The sequence below is a fragment of the Neoarius graeffei genome, chromosome 17, assembly GCF_027579695.1.
Source record: "Neoarius graeffei isolate fNeoGra1 chromosome 17, fNeoGra1.pri, whole genome shotgun sequence".
NCBI lineage: Eukaryota > Metazoa > Chordata > Actinopteri > Siluriformes > Ariidae > Neoarius > Neoarius graeffei.
In genome coordinates this window covers 53,165,193-53,191,779 of record NC_083585.1, presented here as the reverse complement: position 1 = coordinate 53,191,779, position 26,587 = coordinate 53,165,193, and the positions used below count along the sequence as shown (strand labels likewise).

Below are 26,587 nucleotides of genomic sequence, written 5' to 3'. Positions count from 1 at the left end.
TGTAAACTCCTCCACCATAGTGAAAATACTTCACACTGTAGGAATGTCTTACTTGACCTTTTCTTCTCTCCTCTCTGTCCTAGACTCTTGTGTCACGCCATGAAGGACCACATTGTCCGAGTGGCCAATGAGGCCGAGTTCATCCTGAACCGCCAGCGAGCTGAGGATGTCCACAAGCACGCTGAATTTGAGGTATTCAATCCTTCTGCTTTAAATTTCTCGACTGTTCCCGAGCACTGGTTTTGTGGGGGTTGGGTGGGGGTTGGGTGGGTTTTGGGTGTCAAATGTGGGACAGACTTCCACTTATGTAAAAAAAAAAAAAAAAAATCCGCTAAAATTAGTCTCAGAACCCCTGAAGTGTTGAGTAGCAAGATTTTCTGAGTGTTTGGAAAGAAAATCGGATTTCCTGAGTCTAGATAGATTTCCTGATATCTAGATGAGAGAATTATTTTCACAAATACTCTGCAGTGAGGGTTGCTGGGTAATCCCAGCCTTGTGTTTCCCAGTGGAGATTAATCAACACACACTAATGCAGAAAAAAAAAAAAAAAAACCCTCACTTCCAATTTGCACATTAGCCCTTGCGCCAAGTGAACACCCATCACTGGTGATTGCATTTGCATGACACGGGAGACTATTAGCTTAAATCGGGATGCTATAGAAACCACTGCTCATTACCAGATTAAGCTGGGAGAGAATTAAAGCTTAGCTAAATCAAGCCCTCTATTATGTTAGGAGCTTTTGTGTAGTACAGAGTGCGAAGGGAATCCCATTCATACTTAGAGTAAAAAAAAAATTCTAGACTGAACAGGAGTCAGTTCTTTTTGGTTAGTACTATCGCTATGACAACTTTGACTGGAACCATGTTCTCTGGTCTGATGGAACAAAAATGGAGCTTTTTGGTGACAAACACTCAAGGTGAGTTTGGTGCAAAAAGAAGGATGGCTATAATGAAAAGAACCTGATCCCAACTGTAAAATATGGTGCAGGTTCTGTGGTGTTTTGGGGCTGCTTTTCCTCCAAAGGCTCTGAAACCTTGTTAAGGTACATGGCATGGATACAGGTCATTTCGTCCAATAGTTAAGATATTTCATCCAAAGCCTTTTTCATACCCACTATCAAGTATTTCATGTGGTCCTACATGGCCAGGGAAAGCCATGGTTAAAAGGTTAGAGAAGCAGATTTGGGACTAAAAGGTTGCCGGTTCAAGTCCCTGGACCAGCAGGAATGGCTGAAGTGCCCTTGAGCAAGGCAACTAACCCCCACTTGCTCCCTGGGTGCTGTAGTATAGCTGCCCCCTGCTCTGGATATGTCTGTGCGTATGTATTCACTGCATCAGATGGGTTAAATGCAGAGGAGGACTTTTGCTGTGCTTGAGTGTACATGTGACAAAAATAAAGGCTTCTTATTATTTTATATTTCAGGTATTTGTTTGTTCGAAAAAAGAAGGAATTCTCAGTGGAATTTGACTGAAGCAAAACACATTTTTGCAAAATGAAAACAAAACCTGAAATGATGGGAATCAGCGAGAGTCAACTTCGGGCGTGTTCGGCTGGGGCCGCTTGTGGGGAGAGAGAGTTTTTATTAGACCAAATTACATAGAAAATCTATACTCACACTTGCCAGATATCCTTGGCAGGTACGAGATATGAGATCCATATATGAGAAAATGTGCATTTTCTCAGTCTTTATATCGGCACGCTGGTGCCTCTTGATCATGTGCAGGTGAGCCGCATTAACAGCATGCATGCGAGAGTCCGCTCAGGTGCGCTCTGGACTGCGTGCGCATTACCGAGCCTTATTCTCTCATGTAGATTCCCTGGGTTTCTGATCCTGTTTCCTGTCCTTACCTTCTGTTTTTGTCTTTGCCTGACTTAGCCTGTTTGTGCCTCGCACGACCTTTTGCTCATTTCACGTTTACGAGATTGCCTGCTGTTTTGGATTGTTTGCTTGTGTGTTTTCACAGTTGTTAATAAACAGTACTGGGCGGCACGATGGTGTAGTGGTTAGCGCTGTCGCCTCACAGCAAGAAGGTCCAGGTTCGAGCCCCGTGGCCGGCGAGGGCCTTTCTGTGCGGAGTTTGCATGTTCTCCCTGTATCCGCGTGGGTTTCCTCCGGGTGCTCCGGTTTCCCCCACAGTCCAAAGACATGCAGGTTAGGTTAACTGGTGACTCTAAATTGACTGTAGGTGTGAATGTGAGTGTGAATGGTTGTCTGTGTCTATGTGTCGGCCCTGTGATGACCTGGCGACTTGTCCAGGGTGTACCCCGCCTTTCGCCCGTAGTCAGCTGGGATAGGCTCCAGCTTGCCTGCGACCCTGTAGAACAGGATAAAGCGGCTAGAGATAATGAGAATGAGAACATTACTTCTGCACTTGCATCTGTCTCCTACCACTCTCAATGAAAAAGGCTTTAATAGTACTTAATGCACTCCCTTAAATTAATTATGGTTTGTTTATATCTTGATCTTGTCGCACATATAAAATAATTGATAGTGCGTATGAAAAAGGCTTTGGACGAAATGGCATTGAACGAAGTCTCCTGATTCCCATTGCATCATGGACTCCATGAAATACCAGGACATTTTAAATCAGAATCCTGCTCCGGCTCCTCTGCCAGGAAACGAAATCTGTGTCGTCACTGGATCTTCTAGCAGGACAATGATCTGAAGCATTTGTCCAAATCAACACAAAAATGGTCCACAGAATCAAGCTTCTGCCATGGCCATCTCAGTCCCCTGGCCTGAACCCCATTGAAAACCTGTGGGGTGAGCTGAAGAGACGAGAGCACAAAAAGAGAGGGTCTAGGTAGGACCCTGGATGATCTGGAGAGATTGTGTAAAGAGGAACGGTCTCAGATGCCCTGCTCTGTATCTCCAACCTTATAAAATGTTATAGAAGAGACTCAGTGCTGTTTGACTGACAAACAAGGGGTATACAAAGTATTACATTCAAGGGTGCCAAAAAATATCATCTCATCTCATTATCTGTAGCCGCTTTATCCTGTTCTACAGGGTCGCAGGCAAGCTGGAGCCTATCCCAGCTGACTACGGGCGAAAGGCGGGGTACACCCTGGACAAGTCGCCAGGTCATCACAGGGCTGACACATAGACACAGACAACCATTCACACTCACATTCACACCTACGGTCAATTTAGAGTCACCAGTTAACCTAACCTGCATGTCTTTGGACTGTGAGGGAAACCGGAGCACCCGGAGGAAACCCACGCGGACACGGGGAGAACATGCAAACTCCGCACAGAAAGGCCCTCGCCGGCCACGGGGCTCGAACCCGGACCTTCTTGCTGTGAGGCGACAGTGCTAACCACTACACCACCGTGCCGCCCCGGTGCCAAAAAATATTGAAAATAATTATTTCTTGATGATGGATTTGTTTTCCTCTGAATACAGCTATTTCAATTAAAAGTTAGATTTTTTCTCATTTTTCCAGCGTGAGACGAAGCGACTTCACCAAAAGGTGGATTTTTTTTCGAACCCTATTTTATTTTTAAATCTTTCCAAGAAGGTCGGGGTAAAGGGAGGGGCAATAATCATGGATGGCACTGTATATACATACACACAGACCAAACGGTGCACAAACTAGTCTCCTCACTCGAAGAGATGTGATGAGTTTCTTATCATTACACACCAGCTTCCCTTAGGCAGCTTTTTGATATACTGCTCTTCAGGATCCTTGACCCGGTAGATAAACCACAGGGGACGCTAAGATAGTCCGAGTCAGCGGTGAGACGGCGACGTCTGCCTGACCCACGATGCGTGGTGTCTGCCAAACCGTCCACTCCTCATCCTTCTTCCCTTCCACTTTATTCCTATCCGGGCAGATAAGCCCTCTTTTACAATTAAACTGGTGTCACTACTAAACCCTTATATCCCCTTTGAAGTGATAAATAACGCTTGATATTTGTCAGAGCTCTGCGCGCTGAAGCGAGATGACACCGGGAGATTGAGTTATCGCCCGTTTGAAGAATATGTCGAAGCATAACATCTGACAGAATTCAAATATAAGACAGGAAATTCAATTACACCCCTCCACACCACCTCTTTCACTCCCTCCCTCCCTCCCTTTCTCTCTCCCTTCGCTCCACGTCCCTCCTCTCTGCCCGAAAGCTTCTCTTAGCAAATTAGATTTTGAATATTAGCCAGCGATCCCCTCAGGAGGTGGGGGATGGGTGCTGCGCAGTAAGACAATCTTATTTTAGCAGGAGAGATGAAGTCAGGCTCACTGCCTTGTGTCTACTTTACTCTGGAGAGATGCTGCAATACTTCGGTCTCCTGAGGAGATGGGATCTGGATTTAATGATTTAAGGAGGAGCTGTGTGTGGTTGAGCTTCTCTTGAGAGTACAGCTAAAATGCAGACTCAGACTCAGAAATGTGCTTTGCAGAGTTTGTCAGAGGCCTGGAGGATATATACAGCTACTTATTTGGTATACTGGTTTACATCTGTCCATCCGTCCGTATCTCTGTCCATCCAAAACACCCTTTTTCTCAGCAACCACAAATCATAGCCACTTGGTACTTGGTACCAAACTTCAGCTTGGGGTTCTATACCATGTGTACCATTTTCAGGCCTGTTGTGCATCAACTTCCTGTTTACCGACTGAATGTATTTCCAAAACATATAGCGTGGATTTACAAAATTTTCATAACACTTTTCTCAGCAACTACAAATAATCACAACTGCTTGATATTTGGTAGTGAGGTTCAGCTTGGGCTTCTGTACCGTTTAGACCATTTTCAGGTCTGTCGCATATCAACTTCCTGTTTACCGACTGAATGTATTTCCGAAACATATAGCGTGGATTTACAAAATTTTCATAACACTTTTCTCAGCAATTACAAATCACAACTGCTTGATATTTGGTAGTGAGGTTCAGCCTGGGCTTCTGTACCATGTATACCATTTTTAGGTCTGTCCCACATCGACTTCCTGTTTACTGACAGAATGTATTTACAAAACATATAGCATGGATTTACAAAATTTTCACAGCACTTTTCTGAGCAACTACAAATCACAATTGCTTGATATTTGGTACTGAGCTTCAGCTTGGGGTTTGATACTGTGTATACCATTTTCAGGTCTGTTGCACATCAACTTCCTGTTTACCAGCTTAATGTATTTACAAAACATAGTGTAGATTAACAAAATTTTCATCACATTTTTCTCAGCAACTACAAATCACAACTACTTGATTCATAATAAGTGTCCTATTCCTTCGATTGCTTGCATTCTGATATAAGCGAGAGTGTGTGTGTGTGGGGGGGGGGGGTACGTAGGCAAGCAGTAGTTCACAGTTGATCTTGGTTTTTTTTTGGATGTGATATTAAAATGGAGATAACTCTAGTAGATAGACATTAAGACCCCGTCCACACGTAGCCGGGTATCTGCTAAATCGAAGATATTTTTCTACGTTTTGGCCTGTCATCCACATGAAAACACATCAAAAACGAATATTTAAAAAAACTCTGGGCAAAGTGAAGATTTTTGAAAACTCCGTGTATGCCTTTTCGTGTGGACAGAGATAACCGGAGGTTTGCGTTTTAGAACGTCACAATCTGCGCCAAAAAAATGACAACAAATCTGCCCTGACGTCAAACGTGCAACCTTTGTTTACTGCAGAAGCCAGATTAAGCATGGACTTAAGCTAGCCGCACACCACGGCGATCCACGCGGTACCGAACCGACCCATTTCAGAGCCGACTCCCGACAGGGCACGCACATATCCCCCGACTGTTGACGAGTGCAGTCGCGATTGAAGCGACACGTGATAACTTAATAGCTTTGTGATTGGCTATTGGATATAGTTACTGTTAAATCCAACACTTGAAGATGCTACAGGCTGAATTACAAATGACACAACATGGAATATGTAGCGCACTATCTAGGCTGCATGAGCTATTATTTCCAACCTTAAATAGTGCACTTATATAGGGGAGTTAAAGCGATTTGGAATTCAGCCACACAACTTGAGCAGAGTGGCTTTCCAGCCCACTGTGTCTATGGATAAAGCTTCAGTCTATGGAATTACAGTATAAACCTGCATTAGGTGCTACCAACACGTATTTCTCACGCTAGAAATTGTGTTTAATGATGTCACGTGTTATATGCGAAAGATATGATTGGCTATTGCTAGCGACTCTCGCCGATCAGTCTGGCTCCCGATTAGTTTTTCGAATCGGCTGTGAGATGAGTCGGTACCATCGAAAACTAGTCTTTATGCCTGACTCGCGACTTCAGTTGGCTCGGTACGCTGAAAATCGGCGTAGTGTGCGGCTAGCTAAAGAGTAATGAACCGGAGTAGTGCCTTGAAAGCGTTAATTATTGTGCAGGTGCTATTTACATGTTTAATTTTAGAAGCCCAACTACTGCTCCAAGAGCACAGGCGATGTGATTAGGGGGGAGGATTTGGGGAAATAGCCATCTACAGGTTTGGAATGCTTATGAATGTGATTGAAAACGCAGATGTTCGGTTATGTGTGGAAGGGATTTTTTTCGAAGACGAGGTGGTGTGGATAAAACATTTTTATAAACGGAGGGGGGGAAAATGTTCGGTTTTAAAAATACCCGGCTACGTGTGTACATGGCATTAGTCTTCCTGAATATGCAAGTGATAGTTTTCAGTAATGATGATCGTTTAAAGGGGATATGCCATACACTTCAACTTTTTAATATGATCCCTTGAGCAGGCTTGACAGCTAGCCGCTGCGTTGATGAACCTCCTGTACATTTGCATGGGTAAACAGCATGGTTTTGTTTGGCCTTTAAAGACTTTAAAAGTGTTTAATGTACATAAAACTAATGTCGATTCAAGATTAAATAACATTATTACAGAATATATTGTTAATTTTTATGCGGCATTGTGATGAGATTTTACTTTAAGCGTTTTTTAGCGTTGGGTAATATAATACACTAAATTCACAGGCACCAGCATCTTGGGTTTTTTAGTGATATTCATCATCGGTCCGTGTGTTTTGCTGTTGTTGTTTCCAGCTCACTCATTGTTGGATCAGTCAGCTTGAAACTCATGATTCCCACCTTGTGGTCGTTTAACTCACGATGACTTGTTTTCCCCAAAAAATCAGCTGAACACTTTGCTGTCTCACACCCGCGAAAGATCACATCACCGAGGAAAATTTAGTTTCCTTCCTAAAAATCAATGATTTTCCTCATATTTTTTTTCATGGAAAAATGAGACGGTGTATAAATATTAGTGATACTGTTTTGAAGAGAATGAAAAAAGTTTGACCCTCTTATACACAGCGCATTCGAGCACCACCGTCATTAGTCATGTTTGGTGTCCACAATTTAAAGTGAACATACAGTACCTGCTAAAGTCTGGCTTTTTTGTTTAAACACAAAGGATGGACCAATTTCACTGATGTATTAATTGTGATCTACAAGAAGAAGCCTTTATCTGTAATTCTCACCCTGATACTCAAAATTCTAAATCTCCTTATTTTTGGTTTATTGGTCTATTAATTTCTGATTGAGTTTTTTTTTTTTCTCATGAATGGAAAATTCAACCAATAGAAAATGGTTGCTGGTTTGTGACCGGGGCAACGGACCGAAATGGAAATTTTATACAACACTGGATTTTCAAATGTTCATAACTTTGGGGTTTTTTTTTTTTAAAGACATATTTACAAAATTAAACAAGTCTTCAATTCAGATCTTCATGTGCTTTAATTCAGAATATTACACAACATGATGACAACTACCCCGGGGCCGGCGAGGGCCTTTCTGTGTGGAGTTTGCATGTTCTCCCCGTGTCCGCGTGGGTTTCCTCCGGGTGCTCCGGTTTCCCCCACAGTCCAAAGACATGCAGGTTAGGTTAACTGGTGACTCTAAATTGACCGTAGGTGTGAATGTGAGTGTGAATGGTTGTCTGTGTCTATGTGTCAGCCCTGTGATGACCTGGCGACTTGTCCAGGGTGTACCCCGCCTTTCGCCCGTAGTCAGCTGGGATAGGCTCCAGCTTGCCTGCGACCCTGTAGAAGGATAAAGCGGCTAGAGATAATGAGATGAGATGAGATGATGACAACTACTTAAAAAAAAAAAGGCCTGTCATTTCTACCTTGAGATGCTATGGAAAATTTGCAAGATTTTTTTTTTAACTGAAAAATGCCTTGATGTTTCCCCCCCATGCCATTTTAACATGGTATGAAACTACTATAGGATAATACAGGCTGATTTTGCAGCTGTGCCTTGAAAAATTAAAGATGTAAATCACTCTGCTCTGATTGGCTAACATCTCTCAACAAAAGCTCTGTCATCCACACCCAGAGAACTGTTTTGCTACGGTCTTCACCTGACTGTTTTATGATGCTTGTGTCCATACGAAAGAAATATTCCCGAAACTGCACACACATAATAACCTGCCTTGCTAAGCTAACCCGAACTAGCAACAGCTAGACCCTCGGTAATGTTAGTGCTTACAGGAGTCACCTCAGTGCATGGTGGTGAACAAATAGATCAAAATAACACAACAGAGAGCTGCTTCTGACTTCAACACTCTGGTCAATTCAGATAATGTAGCCCAAGTAAACTATGTATGTAAAACTACGTTTTAGCTAAATTTAGCATCATGGAAAGAATGCTAATGCTAGCTGACTGGCTTTGATTGGTCAAGCAAGTGAACTAAGGTTTAATCCAAAAGGAGATCTATTACAATATTCAATACAGCATTCAACATCTCATCTCAACATTTAATTTTCATCGTCATCTCTAGCCGCTTTATCCTGTTCTACAGGGTCGCAGGCAAGCTGGAGCCTATCCCAGCTGACTACGGGTGAAAGGCGGGGTACACCCTGGACAAGTCGCCAGGTCATCACAGGGCTGACACATAGACACAGACAACCATTCACACTCACATTCACACCTACGGTCAATTTAGAGTCACCAGTTAACCTAACCTGCATGTCTTTGGACTGTGGGGGAAACCGGAGCACCCGGAGGAAACCCACGCGGACATGGGGAGAACATGCAAACTCGACACAGAAAGGCCCTCATTGGCCACGGGGCTCGAACCCAGACCTTCTTGCTGTGAGGCGACAGTGCTAGCCACTACCCCACCGTGCTGCCCACATTTTATTTTTTATTTTTTGGAAATTATAAATGTTTTCCTTATGGTTTGTGGACTGGCAGTTGACTCCAACAGAGTTGACACGGCTCTGTCTTCTTGATTCAGATATGTTAATGGGAGGTGGGGTTGTACCATAAAAATCTGAAGAAATTCCAGCTATTTTCTTTGTATGGCCATTACAGACTGGGGAAGTAACAGTTCACTTTGAAAGCCCCAGTACGTCCCCAGGCAACATCAGCATATGCTATTTTAAAAACAACAACAAGAAAATAGTTTTCCACAGCATGTCCACTTTCGCACAAACTGCTCAAAAACGTTCATGCTGGCTCAAACAGAAAGGTGTCAGCATTAACTTTTTCAGCAGTTTGTGCTACAGTGGCTCTTCTGTGGGATTGAACCATATGGACTAGCCTTCATGCCCGATGCGAATCAGTGAGCCTTCGACACCCATGACCCTGTCACTGGTTCACCGGTCGTTCTTCCACCAGTTGGACCACTTTTGTTCGGTACTAACCGCTGCATACTGGGAACACCCTGCAAGATGTGCCATTTTGGAGATGCTCAAATGGACCCAATCATCTCGCCATCACAATTTGGCGCTTGTCAAAGTCACTCAGATCCTTACGCTTGCCCATTTTTCCTGCTTTCAACACATCAACTTCAAGAACTGACTGTTCTCTTGCTGCCTAATACTGTATATCCCACCCCTTGACAGGTGCCATGAGATACACAGACATTATCCAATCCAAACTTATCCTTCTCCTTTCCCAGTCTATACAGTATATCCTACAACAGAAACCGTTTTGTAAACACATCATCGACACACTGCTTTCCATGTCATGTCCTCTTTAAGGCTTGTCACTGGCATTCATAGGGATATTTTCCGTTTTATTTATTTATTTTTTTTTAAGCATACTCTGTAACTGATTGCAGATCTTAAGTATACCATGGGACAAGCCAGCAGCGTCTCATATGCATAGTTTTGATCAAGGCAGGATGGCATTAATAATGGCACAGCCTCAAACAAAAAGTCAACAGGCCACCACACTTTATGCTCTCAACTATTTTCTCGTGAATTTCTAAGTTTGAGGAAACCTGTAAGAGGCAGTCGAGAGTCTATAACATTCACTCAGCCATCATGCAGTCTCTCACTGATCTGATCATTTTACAGAGTTTAAACAAACCTTTGTTCGACTGCTTTAAAAAATTTTGAAAGCATATGACATACCACACAGACTCCATCGTGCCATCTGCACAATATATGAAAACAACAAAGCCAGAGTGATAACCCCAGATGGGGAAACAAAGTTCTTTAATATCATTGCTGGTGTATTACAAGGTGACACCTTAGCACCATACCTTTTTGTTATAGTTCTTGACAGTGGAAGGGAAGAGGAACTTGGCTTTCAGCTACACAAAAGAAGAAGCTGGAGAGTGCCACCTGTAACAGTAACAGGCCTAGATTTCGCAGATGATCTCGCCATAGTAACAGACAACATTTTCAAGGCACAAGAAATTCTATTTAGCCTAGAAAATGAGGCAGACAAAGTGGGGCTGCATTGTAATGCGAAGAAAACGGAGTTTCAGTCTTTCAACCAAACCAAAGACGTTATTATAAAAGCTAAAAATGAAACAACCATCAAAGAAGTCAAACATTTCAAGTACCTCGGCTCTTGGACAGAGAGCACAGAAAAAGGCTTTTCTGTATGAAAAGCTCTTGCCTGGAATATCTGTCACAAACTGAGAAAAATATGGTCTTCCAAACTCTCAAGAAGACTGAAGATAAGATTATTCACTGCTACAGTAGAAATTGTACCTTTATACGGTGCTGAAACATGGACGATGTCAAAATCATTGAAAAAGCAACTGGATGGCTGCTACTCACGAATGGTCAGGATGGCTCTGAATGTGTCTTGGAAGAGCCAAACAACAAATGCAGAGCTACAGTATGGAGATCTTCCAACCGCATCCACAAAAGTGCAGCAACAAAGAATACGCTTGGCAGGACACCTTGTACACCACAGTCACGAAGTTGCAAACAAGCTAGTATTATGGCAACCCACTGATGGAAAACCCCAGCATGGCAGACGATATATAACCTACATTGACAACCTGCTGGACGACACAGGATGTGAAATTGTGCAGGATCTAAAAACCATCATGATGGACCGCTCAGTCTGGATTAACTGTGCCAAAGCTGTCGGGCATCCCATGGGATGACCTAGGTGAGGTAGATGCAACAGAAAACAAACCAAAGAGCTTCATCTACATGAGTGAGGAAGCGCTGACGAACCCAGACAAGCTGCTGGTGCTGATCCAGGGCAGCAGCGTGGTGCGCGCAGGCCAGTGGGCTCAACGCCTCATCATCAACAAGGAGGGCTACAGCATGATCGTGCTGAACCCCAATGAGAACGTGCTGGAGATGGAGAAGGTTGGGGATCCATCTGCGGATACATGGGGCAAACCAGCAGGTGGGGTGGCGGCAGAGTTGTTCGACTGTATTTGATGTAATACAGTATCATTAACCAGGGTTGCCAGGTTTCATCAAAATTCCCATCCTATGACCTGAAGCTAGCTCAGAAAAGCTAGGCATTGAAAAAGCAAGACAAATTTTTATACTTTTTTTTTTCAGCATTTGTGTGGGAAACTATTTCACCATAGTGCACACACATTTCTAGATTTGTAGACATTATCCACTCCAAACTTATCCTTCTCCTTTCCCAGTGTATGCAGTATATCTAACAACAGAAACAGTTCTGTAAACACATCATCGACACATTGCCCGCTCTTATACGTCACCTCTGTTTGCGGAAATGTATTTGATTTAATTCCGAGTGCTTGCGATAAAACAAAAACTTGGAGTATTTTTAAACTACCTCCTAAATTTATCACAAAATTGATCAAACCTATGATCATCTGTCCTGTTCATGGCTCCATTCCCGAGGATGAGGCAGTGTAATTCCTGCCACAGTGGGTGACTTGTTGCAGTTGTCATTTTTGACGACTCGGTACAGTAAAAGCTCAATGGAGCTAAATCGGGCGAAATGATTCACAATATCTTGAAAGTCGAGCAAATCAAAGGAGCATCAACTTATATTTGTTAAAAAGTAACAATTACAAAAATATAATTGTAGTAATTAGTATTTCAACAGAATGTATAATGTATGGAGTTGTGAACGAGGCCCCTATTCGGTTGTGAGGTTCAAACCCAGGACCTTCTTGCTGTGACAGTGCTAACCACTCTACCAAAGTACTACCCTGTCATGTTGTTGTTATTCTTCTTATTGATGGTTATTAATTTATTTATTGATGTTGATGTCATGTTAAACACTTACAGCATTACGTAAGAAATAATGCTTGACAAACTTTGGCACTCTGCTTCGCGTTGTGCTGCATCACACCACCCCAGTGTGGATCATTTCCATATAACGTACAAGCCCGATTCCAAAAAAGTTGGGACAAAGTACAAATTGTAAATAAAAACAGAATGCAATGATGTGGAAGTTTCAAAATTCCATATTTTATTCAGAATAGAACATAGATGACATATCAAATGTTTAAACTGAGAAAATGTATCATTTAAAGAGAAAAATTAGGTGATTTTAAATTTCATGACAACAACACATCTCAAAAAAGTTGGGACAAGGCCATGTTTACCACTGTGAGACATCCCCTTTTCTCTTTACAACAGTCTGTAAACGTCTGGGGACTGAGGAGACAAGTTGCTCAAGTTTAGGGATAGGAATGTTAACCCATTCTTGTCTAATGTAGGATTCTAGTTGCTCAACTGTCTTAGGTCTTTTTTGTCGTATCTTCCGTTTTATGATGCGCCAAATGTTTTCTATGGGTGAAAGATCTGGACTGCAGGCTGGCCAGTTCAGTACTCGGACCCTTCTTCTACGCAGCCACGATGCTGTAATTGATGCAGTATGTGGTTTGGCATTGTCATGTTGGAAAATGCAAGGTCTTCCCTGAAAGAGACGTCGTCTGGATGGGAGCATATGTTGCTCTAGAACCTGGATATACCTTTCAGCATTGATGGTGTCTTTCCAGATGTGTAAGCTGCCCATGCCACATGCACTAATGCAACCCCATACCATCAGAGATGCAGGCTTCTGAACTGAGCGCTGATAACAACTTGGGTTGTCCTTCTCCTCTTTAGTCCGAATGACACGGCGTCCCTGATTTCCATAAAGAACTTCAAATTTTGATTCGTCTGACCACAGAACAGTTTTCCACTTTGCCACAGTCCATTTTAAATGAGCCTTGGCCCAGAGAAGATGTCTGCGCTTCTGGATCATGTTTAGATACGGCTTTTTCTTTGAACTATAGAGTTTTAGCTGGCAACAGCGGATGGCACGGTGAATTGTGTTCACAGATAATGTTCTCTGGAAATATTCCTGAGCCCATTTTGTGATTTCCAATACAGAAGCATGCCTGTATGTGATGCAGTGCCGTCTAAGGGCCCGAAGATCACGGGCACCCAGTATGGTTTTCCGGCCTTGACCCTTACGCACAGAGATTCTTCCAGATTCTCTGAATCTTTTGATGATATTATGCACTGTAGATGATGATATGTTCAAACTCTGCAATTTTACACTGTTGAACTCCTTTCTGATATTGCCCCACTATTTGTCGGCGCAGAATTAGGGGGATTGGTGATCCTCTTCCCATCTTTACTTCTGAGAGCCGCTGCCACTCCAAGATGCTCTTTTTATACCCAGTCATGTTAATGACCTATTGCCAATTGACCTAATGAGTTGCAATTTGGTCCTCCAGCTGTTCCTTTTTTGTACCTTTAACTTTTTCAGCCTCTTATTGCCCCTGTCCCAACTTTTTTGAGATGTGTTGCTGTCATGAAATTTCAAATGAGCCAATATTTGGCATGAAATTTCAAAATGTCTCACTTTCGACATTTGATATGTTGTCTATGTTCTATTGTGAATACAATATCAGTTTTTGAGATTTGTAAATTATTGCATTCCATTTTTATTTACAATTTGTACTTTGTCCCAACTTTTTTGGAATCGGGGTTGTATAACCACATGGTCTGTGGTGTGTTATTACACCCAGTGTTGCGCAAGTTACTCAGGAAGGGTAATTAGTTATTTTTACAAACTACTGCCTTTAAAAAGTAATCAAATTACTTTACTACTTTTCTACTGGGTATCAAAAGCAATTAGTTACAGTACTCGTTCCATTACTTTTGCTACCTTCCTTCTGAAAAAAGTGAAAACTTTTGTTGTTAGCTGTCCAGATGTCAGCTGTGGTGGACACAAAGTTTACGTCTCTGAGTGTGGCCTTCAGATTAGATCCCATCAGCGCATATTCGCTCTTGAGGTCGTCAACAAACGTTTTTCTCTGTAGCATGCTTGGCGTTGCTCTTCGTAGGTATTTTCTCTATAATACGCCAAAATGTGGGCGAGTCAACAGTGGAAACAGGTAACGTCTCTTCTCCGAGCTTATTCACATCCTTTCCACTTCACTTCTCTCCACCACCATCCCACAAGTTTCACATTCCTGTGTTGCCGCGTCAGATGCTTCAATAAATTCACTGATGTGTTTTTTGCAGTTGAAAGCGTTTTGTTGCTCGACTGACAGAATTTACAACAGACGACAATGTTTTTTTGTATCTCCGTTTGTCACAAATTCAAAATAATGGCAGTATTTCCAACTTCGGAAAGCAAATTTCTCTTCCACGAGCTCATTGTTTGACTGACCTGCTGCTCATTCACGTCATAGTAAGAGAGCCTATTGAAGACAAAATTAAAATCGTGTTCAGGTAACGAGGTGATACCTGGATTAGTAATTGCAATATAATTACCGTTTTAGAAATTGTAATGGGCGGCACGGTGGTGTAGTGGTTAGCGCTGTCGCCTCACAGCAAGAAGGTCCTGGGTTCGAGCCCCGGGGTCGGCGAGGGCCTTTCTGTGTGGAGTTTGCATGTTCTCCCCGTGTCCGCGTGGGTTTCCTCCGGGTGCTCCGGTTTCCCCCACAGTCCAAAGACATGCAGGTTAGGTTAACTGGTGACTCTAAATTGACCATAGGTGTGAGTGTGAATGGTTGTCTGTGTCTATGCGTCAGCCCTGTGATGACCTGGCGACTTGTCCAGGGTGTACCCCGCCTTTCGCCCGTAGTCAGCTGGGATAGGCTCCAGCTTGCCTGCGACCCTGTAGAAGGATAAAGCGGCTTGAGATAATGAGATGAGATGAGATGAGAAATTGTAATCTGTTATGTTACTCGTTACTGCGGAAAGTATTCGCATTACAGTAACGCGTTACTGCCCAACACTGGTTATACCACAGCCTGGTTATACACAGATCTGCCAATGACTACAGTGTTTTATTTATTAATAAACGACATGTCATGGTTTAGAGTTAAGATTTAATGTGTGGAACATCCGAGAGACATGTTAGTTCCTGTTTTGACCTCTGTTACAGCTACTATAAACATCTCTCTGAAATCATCATCTAACACCGTCTCTGCCTGCGGCAGATTGCACACTAATATGAGAAATCGCCTTCCAAAGTTTCCTGTTATGTATAGCTTTGTTAAGGTCATTGATATGGAGACCGGACCATTGGTATATATTGTCTTGCCAACACTTTCTCGATCTTCCTCTGTTCCGTTTGCCTTCCATCATACCTTCGACACAGATCTTAGCAAGTCCTTTTCATGCCCCTTTTACATGGCCAAAGAGTTTGAGGGTTTTGCTCTTGATTACATTCATGATGGGAGTCATTTTAGTAGCTTCAAGAAGATCCCCAATTTTGATGTGGTTTGTTAACCTGTGGTTTGTCATGAACCTCAAAATATGCTTTTGAAAGGTCTCTATTTTTCTGCATAGGTTTGATGTCCAGTTTACACATGAAGGGTTTGGTTCCAAAACGCTATACATCCAATCCCATTTTTTCGAGAAAAATCACTTTTTCTGATTACGGGACGTGATAAAAGGAAAACCACTGTATCATGTTTTAAAATTTATTGACTAACTCTTTAATGATAATAAACTTCAAAAATGAAATCCAGAACTAATTAGCGGCTTTTAACTGAACCAAGTAATTTTTATTTTTTTGTCAAGTCGCTACATATCCACGCCACTGCATTTTCCCCCAAAATGCTACATATCCCTTTCTATTGAAAGTGCATTTAACTGTGCTCTTTCATGACAGATATATCTGAAATTGGATATATAATGTGCTTTAGTATCCTGAAAAATGGGCAATGTCAGTCGGTGTGAGTTTATCAACATGGCAAAGCACACATGTACGTGCTTTATGCATGCACACAACATCTGGTATTTTCCCGGCACCTGAATGCCGCATTTTCTTAACATGTTCTCAATTATGATTTGTTTTTGATGGCCTATGTTTCTTCCCCACTGGTGAAACCATCACGGCCTCCTCCGTTCCGTCGAAATTATTCATAATTCAGTGTGAAATTGTCCAATATATGCGAGAAGTGACAAAACAATTTCCTACTTCATGGGCACAGCCATCTTAGAAGACTTCACACCAATGGCAGCCTCTGATTGGCCAAATGAATATGTCTGGTTTTGAGAAAAATCGGTGATGGCGCTTGTTGCATTTTGGAATGAAAGGCCAGAAAGCAGTGTGTAAATCAATGGCAGATAGTGTTTTGGTGAAAACTGAATATGGTACGAGTAAGATATGATAATTGCTGATGGTTTGGTGGCGGGAGTTTCAATTTTTTAAATTTGGCGTTTATCACGTTTTGGAACCAAACTCTTCACATTCCAGTACATAAAGGACAACTGTTCAAGCATATTTGTTGTAGGTTTTGCTTTTGATATGACGAGGATTCCTTTGAGAAGTTAAGAGATCTTTGTTTTCGTTAAAGGCAGCCCAGCCGAAACTTATTCTGTGGTTAACAGCAGTAGAACTAGCATCAGTGCATGATAACTTATGGCCAAGGTAGACAAACCCAATGACTTGTTCCATAGCTTTGCTGTAGATTGTGAGGTGTAGAGGCTGATTGGTTTTTGCTGTTGACATGCATTTCGTTTTGGAGACGTTTACATATAATCCAACTTCGGCAGTGGTGGCACTGTGGTGTAGTGGTTAGCACTGTCACCTCACAGCAAGGAGGTTCTGGGTTCGAGCCCAGCGGCCAACAAGAGCCTTTCTGTGCAGAGTTTGCATGTTCTCCCCGTGTCCACGTGGGTTTCCTCCAGGTGCTCCGGTTTCCCCCACAGTCCAAAGACATGCAGGTTAGGTTAACTGGTGACTCTAAATTGACCGTAGGTGTGAATGTGAGTGTGAATGGTTGTTTGTTTCTGTGTGTCAGCCCTGTGATGGTTTGGCAACTTGTCCAGGGTGTACCCCGCCTTTCGCCCGTAGTCAGCTGGGATAGGCTCCAGCTTGCCTGAGACCCTGCGCAGGATAAGCGGCTACAGATAATGGATGGATGGACAACTTCGGCAGCATGGGTAGCTAGTGAATCAAGGCACTTTTGTAAGCTTTTGTTGGTGCTATTTACAGCAGCAATGTCATCAGTATAGCTAAGGTTCCGTCTTTATCAAAACACAAAGCAAAAAAAAAAAACACAGTTTGTCATTTTATAGAGAAACTAGGACATGTAAACTCCTCTGTCTTGTAGACTTTACCATGCTGAGAAACTTTACAAAGCACTTTGACTGTTACAAAGTGCTGACACCTGAGACACTCGAGAAATGTGAATTAAACATGTTACAAAAAAACTCACAGATCCACACTAATGATTGTTTTATTTTGTGAAACAGCAGCACATAAAAAACATATATTATCTCATCTCATCTCATTATCTCTAGCCGCTTTATCCTTCTACAGGGTCGCAGGCAAGCTGGAGCCTATCCCAGCTGACTACGGGCGAAAGGCGGGGTACACCCTGGACAAGTCGCCAGGTCATCACAGGGCTGACACATAGACACAGACAACCATTCACACTCACATTCACACCTACGGTCAATTTAGAGTCACCAGTTAACCTAACCTGCATGTCTTTGGACTGTGGGGGAAACCGGAGCACCCGGAGGAAACCCACGCGGACACGGGGAGAACATGCAAACTCCACACAGAAAGGCCCTCGCCAGCCACGGGGCTCGAACCCGGACCTTCTTGCTGTGAGGCGACAGCGCTAACCACTACACCACCGTGCCGCTGCAATTATAATAATAATTCTTGAAAAATTCTTACCATCAGATGCTTTTATTCCAGGTTTTGTTGCTTTTTTTTGTATTTTGGGGGTTTTGTTTTCGAGTAGAGTTTTTATTTTGTCCTCGGTTGAGCTGGTGGTAAACAAGAGCTGGTTCACGCTGGAGGGACTATGTCTCTCGGCTGGCCTGGGAACTCCTCGGTGTTCTTCCCGAGGAGCTGGCCGAGGTGTCTGGGGAAAGGGAAGTTTGGGATTCCATGCTCAGACTGCTGCCTCCATGACCCGGACCCGGATAAGCGGATGAAGACGAGACGAGACCTCGGTTGATTTGGCAAAATGCTCCACCATCTTGTTTTTCTCTACTCATGGTATATGAGCTGGTAGTAGAGTATCCAATCAGAGCACATGATTGCTCATATCCAGTGAATGTGGATCGAATAAAGTACTTTATAACACACCTATAAATTCACATTCTAGATTTACAGATAGGGATGAGGTTTCATTGTAGCTAATCGTTTTTACAGCAGTGTGTTAATCATCTTCTGTCCTCAGTGTCACGAATACTCACATCCTCGTTATTTACGATGGTGACATTTTGATTGGTTTAAAACAGATTGTGCTTCTGTAACAGATTTTAGCTGTTGATTCCACTTGACACAGTGACAAGCAATCAGATTTGTTGTGACATACAATATGTATCATGGATACTCACTGGTTGCCATGGCTCCCCTCAGCACATAAATACTGGCTGTGACGTTACCTCAGTACCAGTACGTGAGGATTGATCCCATGGTAGGGTACTCAAAGCACAGCACTGTACTGAAACTGTGAAAATAACGTAAATGCAATAACACAGCTAAAATTATATTATACTTAAGAAGGTGGCGAACACATTGCACTTAACAGAATGAGTCAAATTGGTTGCGTATTGTTGTTACATATTGATACGATAGTTAGCTACCTTAGCTCAAAGGCTAAGCTAATATTTGCTAACTTCTTCCCATGAAGCTGTGCCGAGAGACTGCTGTATATGAACGTGACCAACCAGTGGGTTTCCTTGCTGTCCTACAGGTACATATGTTTATGTTTGGGTTTATGTTTATTAATTATTATTTATGAATAATCTGGCCAGTACGTGAGGATTGAGCCCATGCTGTGCCGAGAGACTGCTGTATATGAACGTGACCAACCAGTGGGTTTCCTTGCTGTCCTACAGGCAATAAAAGTGCATTCAAACACTGAGAAAGTGTCGGCCTTTGTCACAGAAACACAACACAACGCAGACAGCGGTTACACTTCACCATCGTAACTTCTTGATATGACCTAGACATCATGGTTTTACATTACAGTAATTGTATAATATACATTCACTGGGGGGGGGCGGCACGGTGGTGTAGTGGTTAGCGCTGTCGCCTCACAGCAAGAAGGTCCGGGTTCGAGCCCCGTGGCCAGCGAGGGCCTTTCTGTGCGGAGTTTGCATGTTCTCCCCGTGTCCGCGTGGGTTTCCTCCGGGTGCTCCGGTTTCCCCCACAGTCCAAAGACATGCAGGTTAGGTTAACTGGTGGCTCTAAATTGACCGTAGGTGTGAATGTGAGTGTGAATGGTTGTCTGTGTCTATGTGTCAGCCCTGTGATGACCTGGCGACTTGTCCAGGGTGTACCCCGCCTTTCGCCCGTAGTCAGCTGGGATAGGCTCCAGCTTGCCTGCGACCCTGTAGAACAGGATAAAGCAGCTAGAGATAATGAGATGAGATGAGACATTCACTGGGGACTTTAATCAGAACTTGTTCTTGGTTCTAAGATTCCTGTTCTTGGCTGCAGGAGTGGAACCCAATGTGGTCTTCTGTTTCCTGTTGGATGCTGAGATGCTTTTCTGCTCACCACGGTTGTAAAGAGTGATGATATGAGTTGCTATATCCTTCCTGGCAAAAAAGTTCGAACCAATCTGTCCATTTTCCTCTGACCCTCTCTTATCAACAAGATGTTTGTTTCCACCAACAGAACTGTCGCTGCTCACTCAACTCCATGTTTTTTTTTGTTTTTCGCACCATTCTGTCTGTGTAAACTCTCGAGACTGTTGTGTGTGAAACCCCAGGAGATCAGCAGTTTCTGAAATACTCAAATAAACCAGTCCATCTGGCTCGAACCAACACCCATGCTACAGTGAAAGAAAGTCACACGCAATTTGAGATCACAATTTTTCCCATTCTGATGTTTGAACATCGTGAACATTAACTGAAGCTCTTGATTTGTATCGGCGTGATTTGATGCATTGGGCTGCTGTCACACAAGGGATCGGCTGATTAGAGAACGGCATCTAACAGACAGCAGGTGGACGTATGGGCATTCTTAATAAAGTGATCAGTGAGTGTATCTCTGTATATAATGTACACGGGTATAAACTTTTCGAAGAATGCTAACACTCTGTGTATCCGCCTCGTTCTCTAGTTGAACTGCACCCAGTACGCTGTCGACCGGCGGGAGGAGGAGAAGATGTGTGATCACCTCATCAGTGCTGCTAAACACAGAGACCGTGTCACTGCCAATCAGCTTAAACAGAAGATCATCAACATCCTCACCAACAAACACGGAGCCTGGGGGGCGCTGACGCACAGGTACGGCCCTCTGGACCACTGTGTGTGGACACAGCAGAGAAATAGGTGTGTTTCTAGGTGCGTGTGTGTGTGTGTGTGTGTGTGTGTGTGTGTGTGTGTGTGTGTGTTTACTGTGTTTGTTTCTTGTCATGGAATCTTGACTTTAGCCCTTGAAAGGTGCGCTTAGCTGCCAGAGCCAGGATTTACACTCTTATATATATATCTCTCACTCACACACACACACACACACGGAGCTGTAATGCAACTGCTATTTAATGTCATTTTCTTGCTCTCCACCAGGGTCAGGCTGCAGGTCAGCAAACTCAATTACCACAACCGACCACTAAATCCCAAGAGATACCTCACCGGTGGTCAGATTGTGTGTGTGTGTGTGTGTGTGTGGGGTGCTCCGTGTTCCTGCGATACACATCACCCCTCTTTTTACTGACACAGCTGTACACCTGGTGGTTGTTAAGCTGCCCTTGTGGGCCTTGTTAAAAGCGCTCTGACTGTTTTCGCTTCTCGGCGTATGTCGTGTAAAGACACCAAAGGAACAGGATTTTCTGCTTAAGCAGACATTTATACACAGAAAGCAAAGAAGAACGGTCAGCAACAATAACAAGCACGGGCCAGCATTCTCTCAGGAATGCTCCAAGTAAGCAAGAAAACACTGTGGTGTGTGTGCTCTGATAGGAAAATTATCAACAGTCCAATCTGTTTTTTGTTTTTTTTTAATCACAGTACATCCTGAAATATTGCATTCTTCCTGTCCCTAAAATAGTTTGCTCAAAACTATAGATTTTTTTCATTAAATGCTTTTTATACATTTATTGTTACATTTAACAGTTATTCCACAAAATCGAGTCGTACATGAGCTGATAGCCGGCGAGGCGTGGAGCACCGAGTTAGTGATAACCCATGTACGACGAGATTGAGTATCCACATTCACTGGATTTGGAGAAACGGAGCATTTTTATTTTTATTTTTTGCAAATTTGATAAATAACTTTATCAAAATTTCAGGCAAAATAATTTCCGCTCAGAATGTAAAGAAACCGGTGAAATGACAGGAGCAATTTGTGAAAAATGCGATGATAATAATAATTCTTGAAAAATAAAAAAAAGCTATGTTCTTTCAAATGAAAGTCAAATACTTTCATTCCATATTTTTTTGCTATTTTTTTTTTGTATTTTTGCAGGGTTTCTTCTTCTTCTTCTTCTTTAGGGTTTTTTGGTTGGTTGGTTTGGAAACCAACTTAAAGGTGCTTTACCACCACCTGTCAGAGTGCAGGCACTTACGGATGCAGGTGCAAAGGAAACCAGGGCTGAGCAGACTCAGTCAAATTGATGTGCAGGAAACGAAGTCAGGAAACAAGCGAGGATCGCGTGATCAGTGAGCCGGGCAATATCGATAAAGCGATCAAGCGAGGTCGAGACGAAATGGAAATACTGGTTAAACACTGAGAGATAGGTGGAAATCAAACAGCTTGGTATGTTAGTAGGGAAGACTGAACAATACTTCGTGACTACATGGAGTGAGAACTGAGCTTATATATATAGTCCGGAGTGGACGTGATTGGAGGCTGCTCCGAACTTGTGTCTTCAGTGCCATTTGGAACAGGAGATATTGGGGAGGAAAAAACAAAACAATATTCTTTTATCTATTTCTGTTTATTTTAAATACTTGACAATTTTTGCGGTTTTGTTTTCAAGTAGAATTTTTATTTCATCCTCAATTGGTTCAGCAACATGCGCCACCATTTTGTTTTTTCTGTACTCACGGTATATGAGCTGATATCCTGGTAGTAGAGTAGCCAATCAGAGCGTGCGATTGCTCATGTCCAGTGAATGTGGACAGAATAATTCATTTTATCGAGCATCCATTTGACAGACAAGTTATCACTTAGATTACAGTAGCTATAAATATACATTCCCAAACTAACCCCCTTTTTTCCCGTTTTGAGCTTCATCTCATCTCATTATCTCTAGCCGCTTTATCCTGTTCTACAGGGTCGCAGGCAAGCTGGAGCCTATCCCAGCTGACTACGGGCGAAAGGCGGGGTACACCCTGGACAAGTCGCCAGGTCATCACAGGGCTGACACATAGACACAGACAACCATTCACACTCACATTCACACCTACGGTCAATTTAGAGTCACCAGTTAACCTAACCTGCATGTCTTTGGACTGTGGGGGAAACCGGAGCACCCGGAGGAAACCCACGCGGACACGGGGAGAACATGCAAACTCCGCACAGAAAGGCCCTCGCCGGCCACGGGGCTCGAACCCGGACCTTCTTGCTGTGAGGTGACAGCGCTAACCACTACACCACCGTGCCGCCCGTTTTGAGCTTAATAAGATAAAAAAATAAAGTGATAAAGCACTAACACAAGAGGCTCCTTCTATAAATCTTATATCAACCTTTCAGGAAAGAAAGATATTACATTATATCAAGAGTTATGTAGTTTTTTTTCTTTGTTAAGTAACAAGGAAGATGTTTCTCACCTGTTTATGATCAGCCATTGATCATGTGATCAAAGTTGTCACTATGGAAACTGAGAAAGTGAATATAAAATTCCGCTATTGTGGAAAATAATAACTTTCTGACCAATCAGATTGGAGAATTCAGCAGCGGTGTGGGATAAAGTGAAACTGAAACGATGTGAATGTTCTGGAGCATTCTGTGGAAATGTAAAGGTTTGTTTGTGGGATATTATTGACATTTATATTTATACTGAGATGTATATTTATGTCTATTTTGATGTTCTGCAGCAGTATGTAATTCTGTGATTAGACGTCAAGCGAGCAGAGCCCTTACCACCTCACTGCAGTGTTTCCAAACACATCATAAACTTTGCCTCCCGGATATATGTAAATCCAGCTGCCACGAGTGCTTAACTAAGCTGTCAGACTGATGGAGAGAAAGTCCAGGACACACACACACACACACACGCCACAACTGCTCATTACAGAATTACAGACTTGCTGAAACAGTGGCACTGGCTTTCTTTATTTCTTTATTTGTAAAACTCGTGATGGTGGAAAACATCCTGTCCTGCTCTGTGTCTCACGGTTTTACTGATGGGCCACATTTCTGAGTTTAAACAGTAAACAGCTTCAGGCTGATTTGTACATTTTAGCCGGAGTGTGGATGAGGAATCAGTGTGAATTTATCTGTTGTTATTTTTAAAGTGCCATTCCACCATTGGATGTATTCTTTGGCATAAAATACAATATGTTTTATGACAACATGACTAGACAGAGAAATCTTTTAGCTTCAAAATGATATCTCATCTCATCTCATTATCTCTAGCCGCTTTATCCTGTTCTACAGGGTCGCAGGCAAGCTGGAGCCTATCCCAGCTGACTACGGGCGAAAGGCGGGGTACACCCTGGACAAGTCGCCAGGTCATCACAGGGCTGACACATAGACACAGACAACCATTCACACTCACATTCACACCTACGCTCAATTTAGAGTCACCAGTTAACCTAACCTGCATGTCTTTGGACTGTGGGGGAAACCGGAGCACCCGGAGGAAACCCACGCGGACACGGGGAGAACATGCAAACTCCGCACAGAAAGGCCCTCGCCGGCCCCGGGGCTCGAACCCAGGACCTTCTTGCTGTGAGGCGACAGCGCTAACCACTACACCACCGTGCCGCCTTCAAAATGATATATCAAACATAATTTTTTGACAACGACAAGTATATTCATTTTGCGACCAAAGTCACCTACCCTTTTAATTTCCGCGCGGTAGTGAAACGTGATGTCATCGGCAGGTTCCCCTTCTTGTGTACCACGTGTCGGTCTATTTTTAGACCAGGAAACCCCCAAAGTGAGAGAGTCATTTCTCCTCGTATATGGGGGCCAAAAAAATTGCGAAAAATTTTGAGTTAATCTTTCAGTTAGCTAGATTTATTGGTATTAGCTAGATTTATTGGTATTATTTTTATCGCGTTCTATCCGCCATTGCTGATAATATGTGCCACGTCACACGTCACGTGGTACACAAGAAGGGGAACCTGCCGATGACATCACACGCGGAAATTAAAAGGGTAGGTGACTTTGGTCGCAAAATTAATATACTTGTCGTTGTCAAAAAATTATGTTTGATATATCATTTTGAAGCTAAAAGATTTCTCTATCTAGTGATACCATTTATATATGTTGTCAAAATATATTGTATTTTATGCCAAAGAATACATCCAATGGTGGAATGGCACTTTAACCTTGACCAGATTTCTTTGGACACACTTCCTCTTTCATACAGTAGGTGTTGTGTTTTTTTTTTGTTTTTTTTTTTGTATTTTGTATTCTATGGAATCAATTTTGTGCCAAAATGTTCATACAATACTTTTGAAATATAAAACAAAAACGACCAATCAAAATACAAAAAAACAAAAAAAATCAATTTTTTTAGACTGGCAAACAAATTATTCGTGTAATTGTGCAAAATATCAGTCTATTACTCTTCAGAACCCTTTTATTTTTGTTCCGCGTCTTTCTCAGTTTTGCTTGACGTAATTTATTTGGGTTGCGATTCCAGCTTTCTCGTTTGCGCTCCCTGACTTTTTGCTTGCAGTTTTGGCACAAACTTCACGTGTGGGTGGGCTGTCCAGGAATGCATTCCCATTGGCTAACTTGTGTTTGACTGACAGCTACGCTCAGCCATTCCCTACTCGGATTCTGGTGGACTGTTTGACAAGTGACCGATCCATTGACGGTAAACAAGGATAGAGTGGACTTCAGTGGCGACTATGATACTGAATTAATTCAACAAAGTGTAAATTCAGTATCATAGTCGCCACTGAAGTCCACTTGATCCTTGTTTACCGTCAATGGATCGGTCACTCGTCAAACAGTCCGCCAGAATCCGAGTAGGAAATGGCCGCAACAGCCTCTGGGGAATGGCTGAGCGTACAGTAGCTGTCAGTCAAACACAAGTTAGCCAATGGGAATGCATTCCTGGACAGCCCACCCACATGTGAAGTTTGTGCCAAAACTGCAAGCAGAAAGTCAGGGAGCGCAAACGAGAAAGCTGGAATCACAACCAAAATAAATTACGTCAAACAAAACTGAGAAAGACGCGGAACAAAAATAAAAGGGTTCTGAAGAGTAATAGACTGATATTTTGCACGATTACACGAATAATTTGTTTGCCAGTCTACAAAATTTGACTTTTTTTTGTTTTTTTGTATTTTGATTTGTTGTTTTTGTTTGATATTTCAAAAGTATTGTATGAACATTTTGGCACAAAATTGATTCCATAGTATTCTCTACATTGTAAAACAATACTGAAGACATCTACACTATGAAATTACCAGAGGTGGACAGTAACGAAGTACATTTACTTGAGTACTATACTTCAGTACACTTTTTGAGTATCTGTACTTTACTTGAGTATTTTTTTTTGGAAACATGACTTTAACTTCACTACATTTGAAAGACAAATATCGTACTTTTCACTCCACTACATTTCTGTCAAGGTCCTCGTTACTATGAAGCAGCTTTGAAAGTGGATGGTTTTTCTTTTCTTTTCAAAAACGTGATGGTTTTTTCACAGGTGATACTGAGACAGCCGATCAGTAATCACTAGGGTCACGTCACGTCCATAGACTGGATAAAATCAAGTTCAATGATTTCTCAGCAGCATTATTTAACACGATCAGTTGATGGCAGAATGGAAGGAGGCGGTTCTTCTGGGGAACGCACGCACTCATGACCATACCAAGAGCCCA

At 42.6% G+C, this 26,587-nt stretch overlaps 1 protein-coding gene across 1 annotated transcript in view; it reads left to right on the top strand.

Moving 5' to 3' along the window:
* nbeab (neurobeachin b) overlaps positions 1–26,587 on the top strand; it is a 793,085-nt gene that overhangs the window by 394,858 nt on the left and 371,640 nt on the right. The window contains exons 35-36 of the mRNA XM_060943557.1: positions 84–192; positions 20,700–20,866. Of these exons, the coding sequence (XP_060799540.1) occupies positions 84–192; positions 20,700–20,866 (276 nt within the window). The remainder of the gene's footprint in view (positions 1–83; positions 193–20,699; positions 20,867–26,587) is intronic.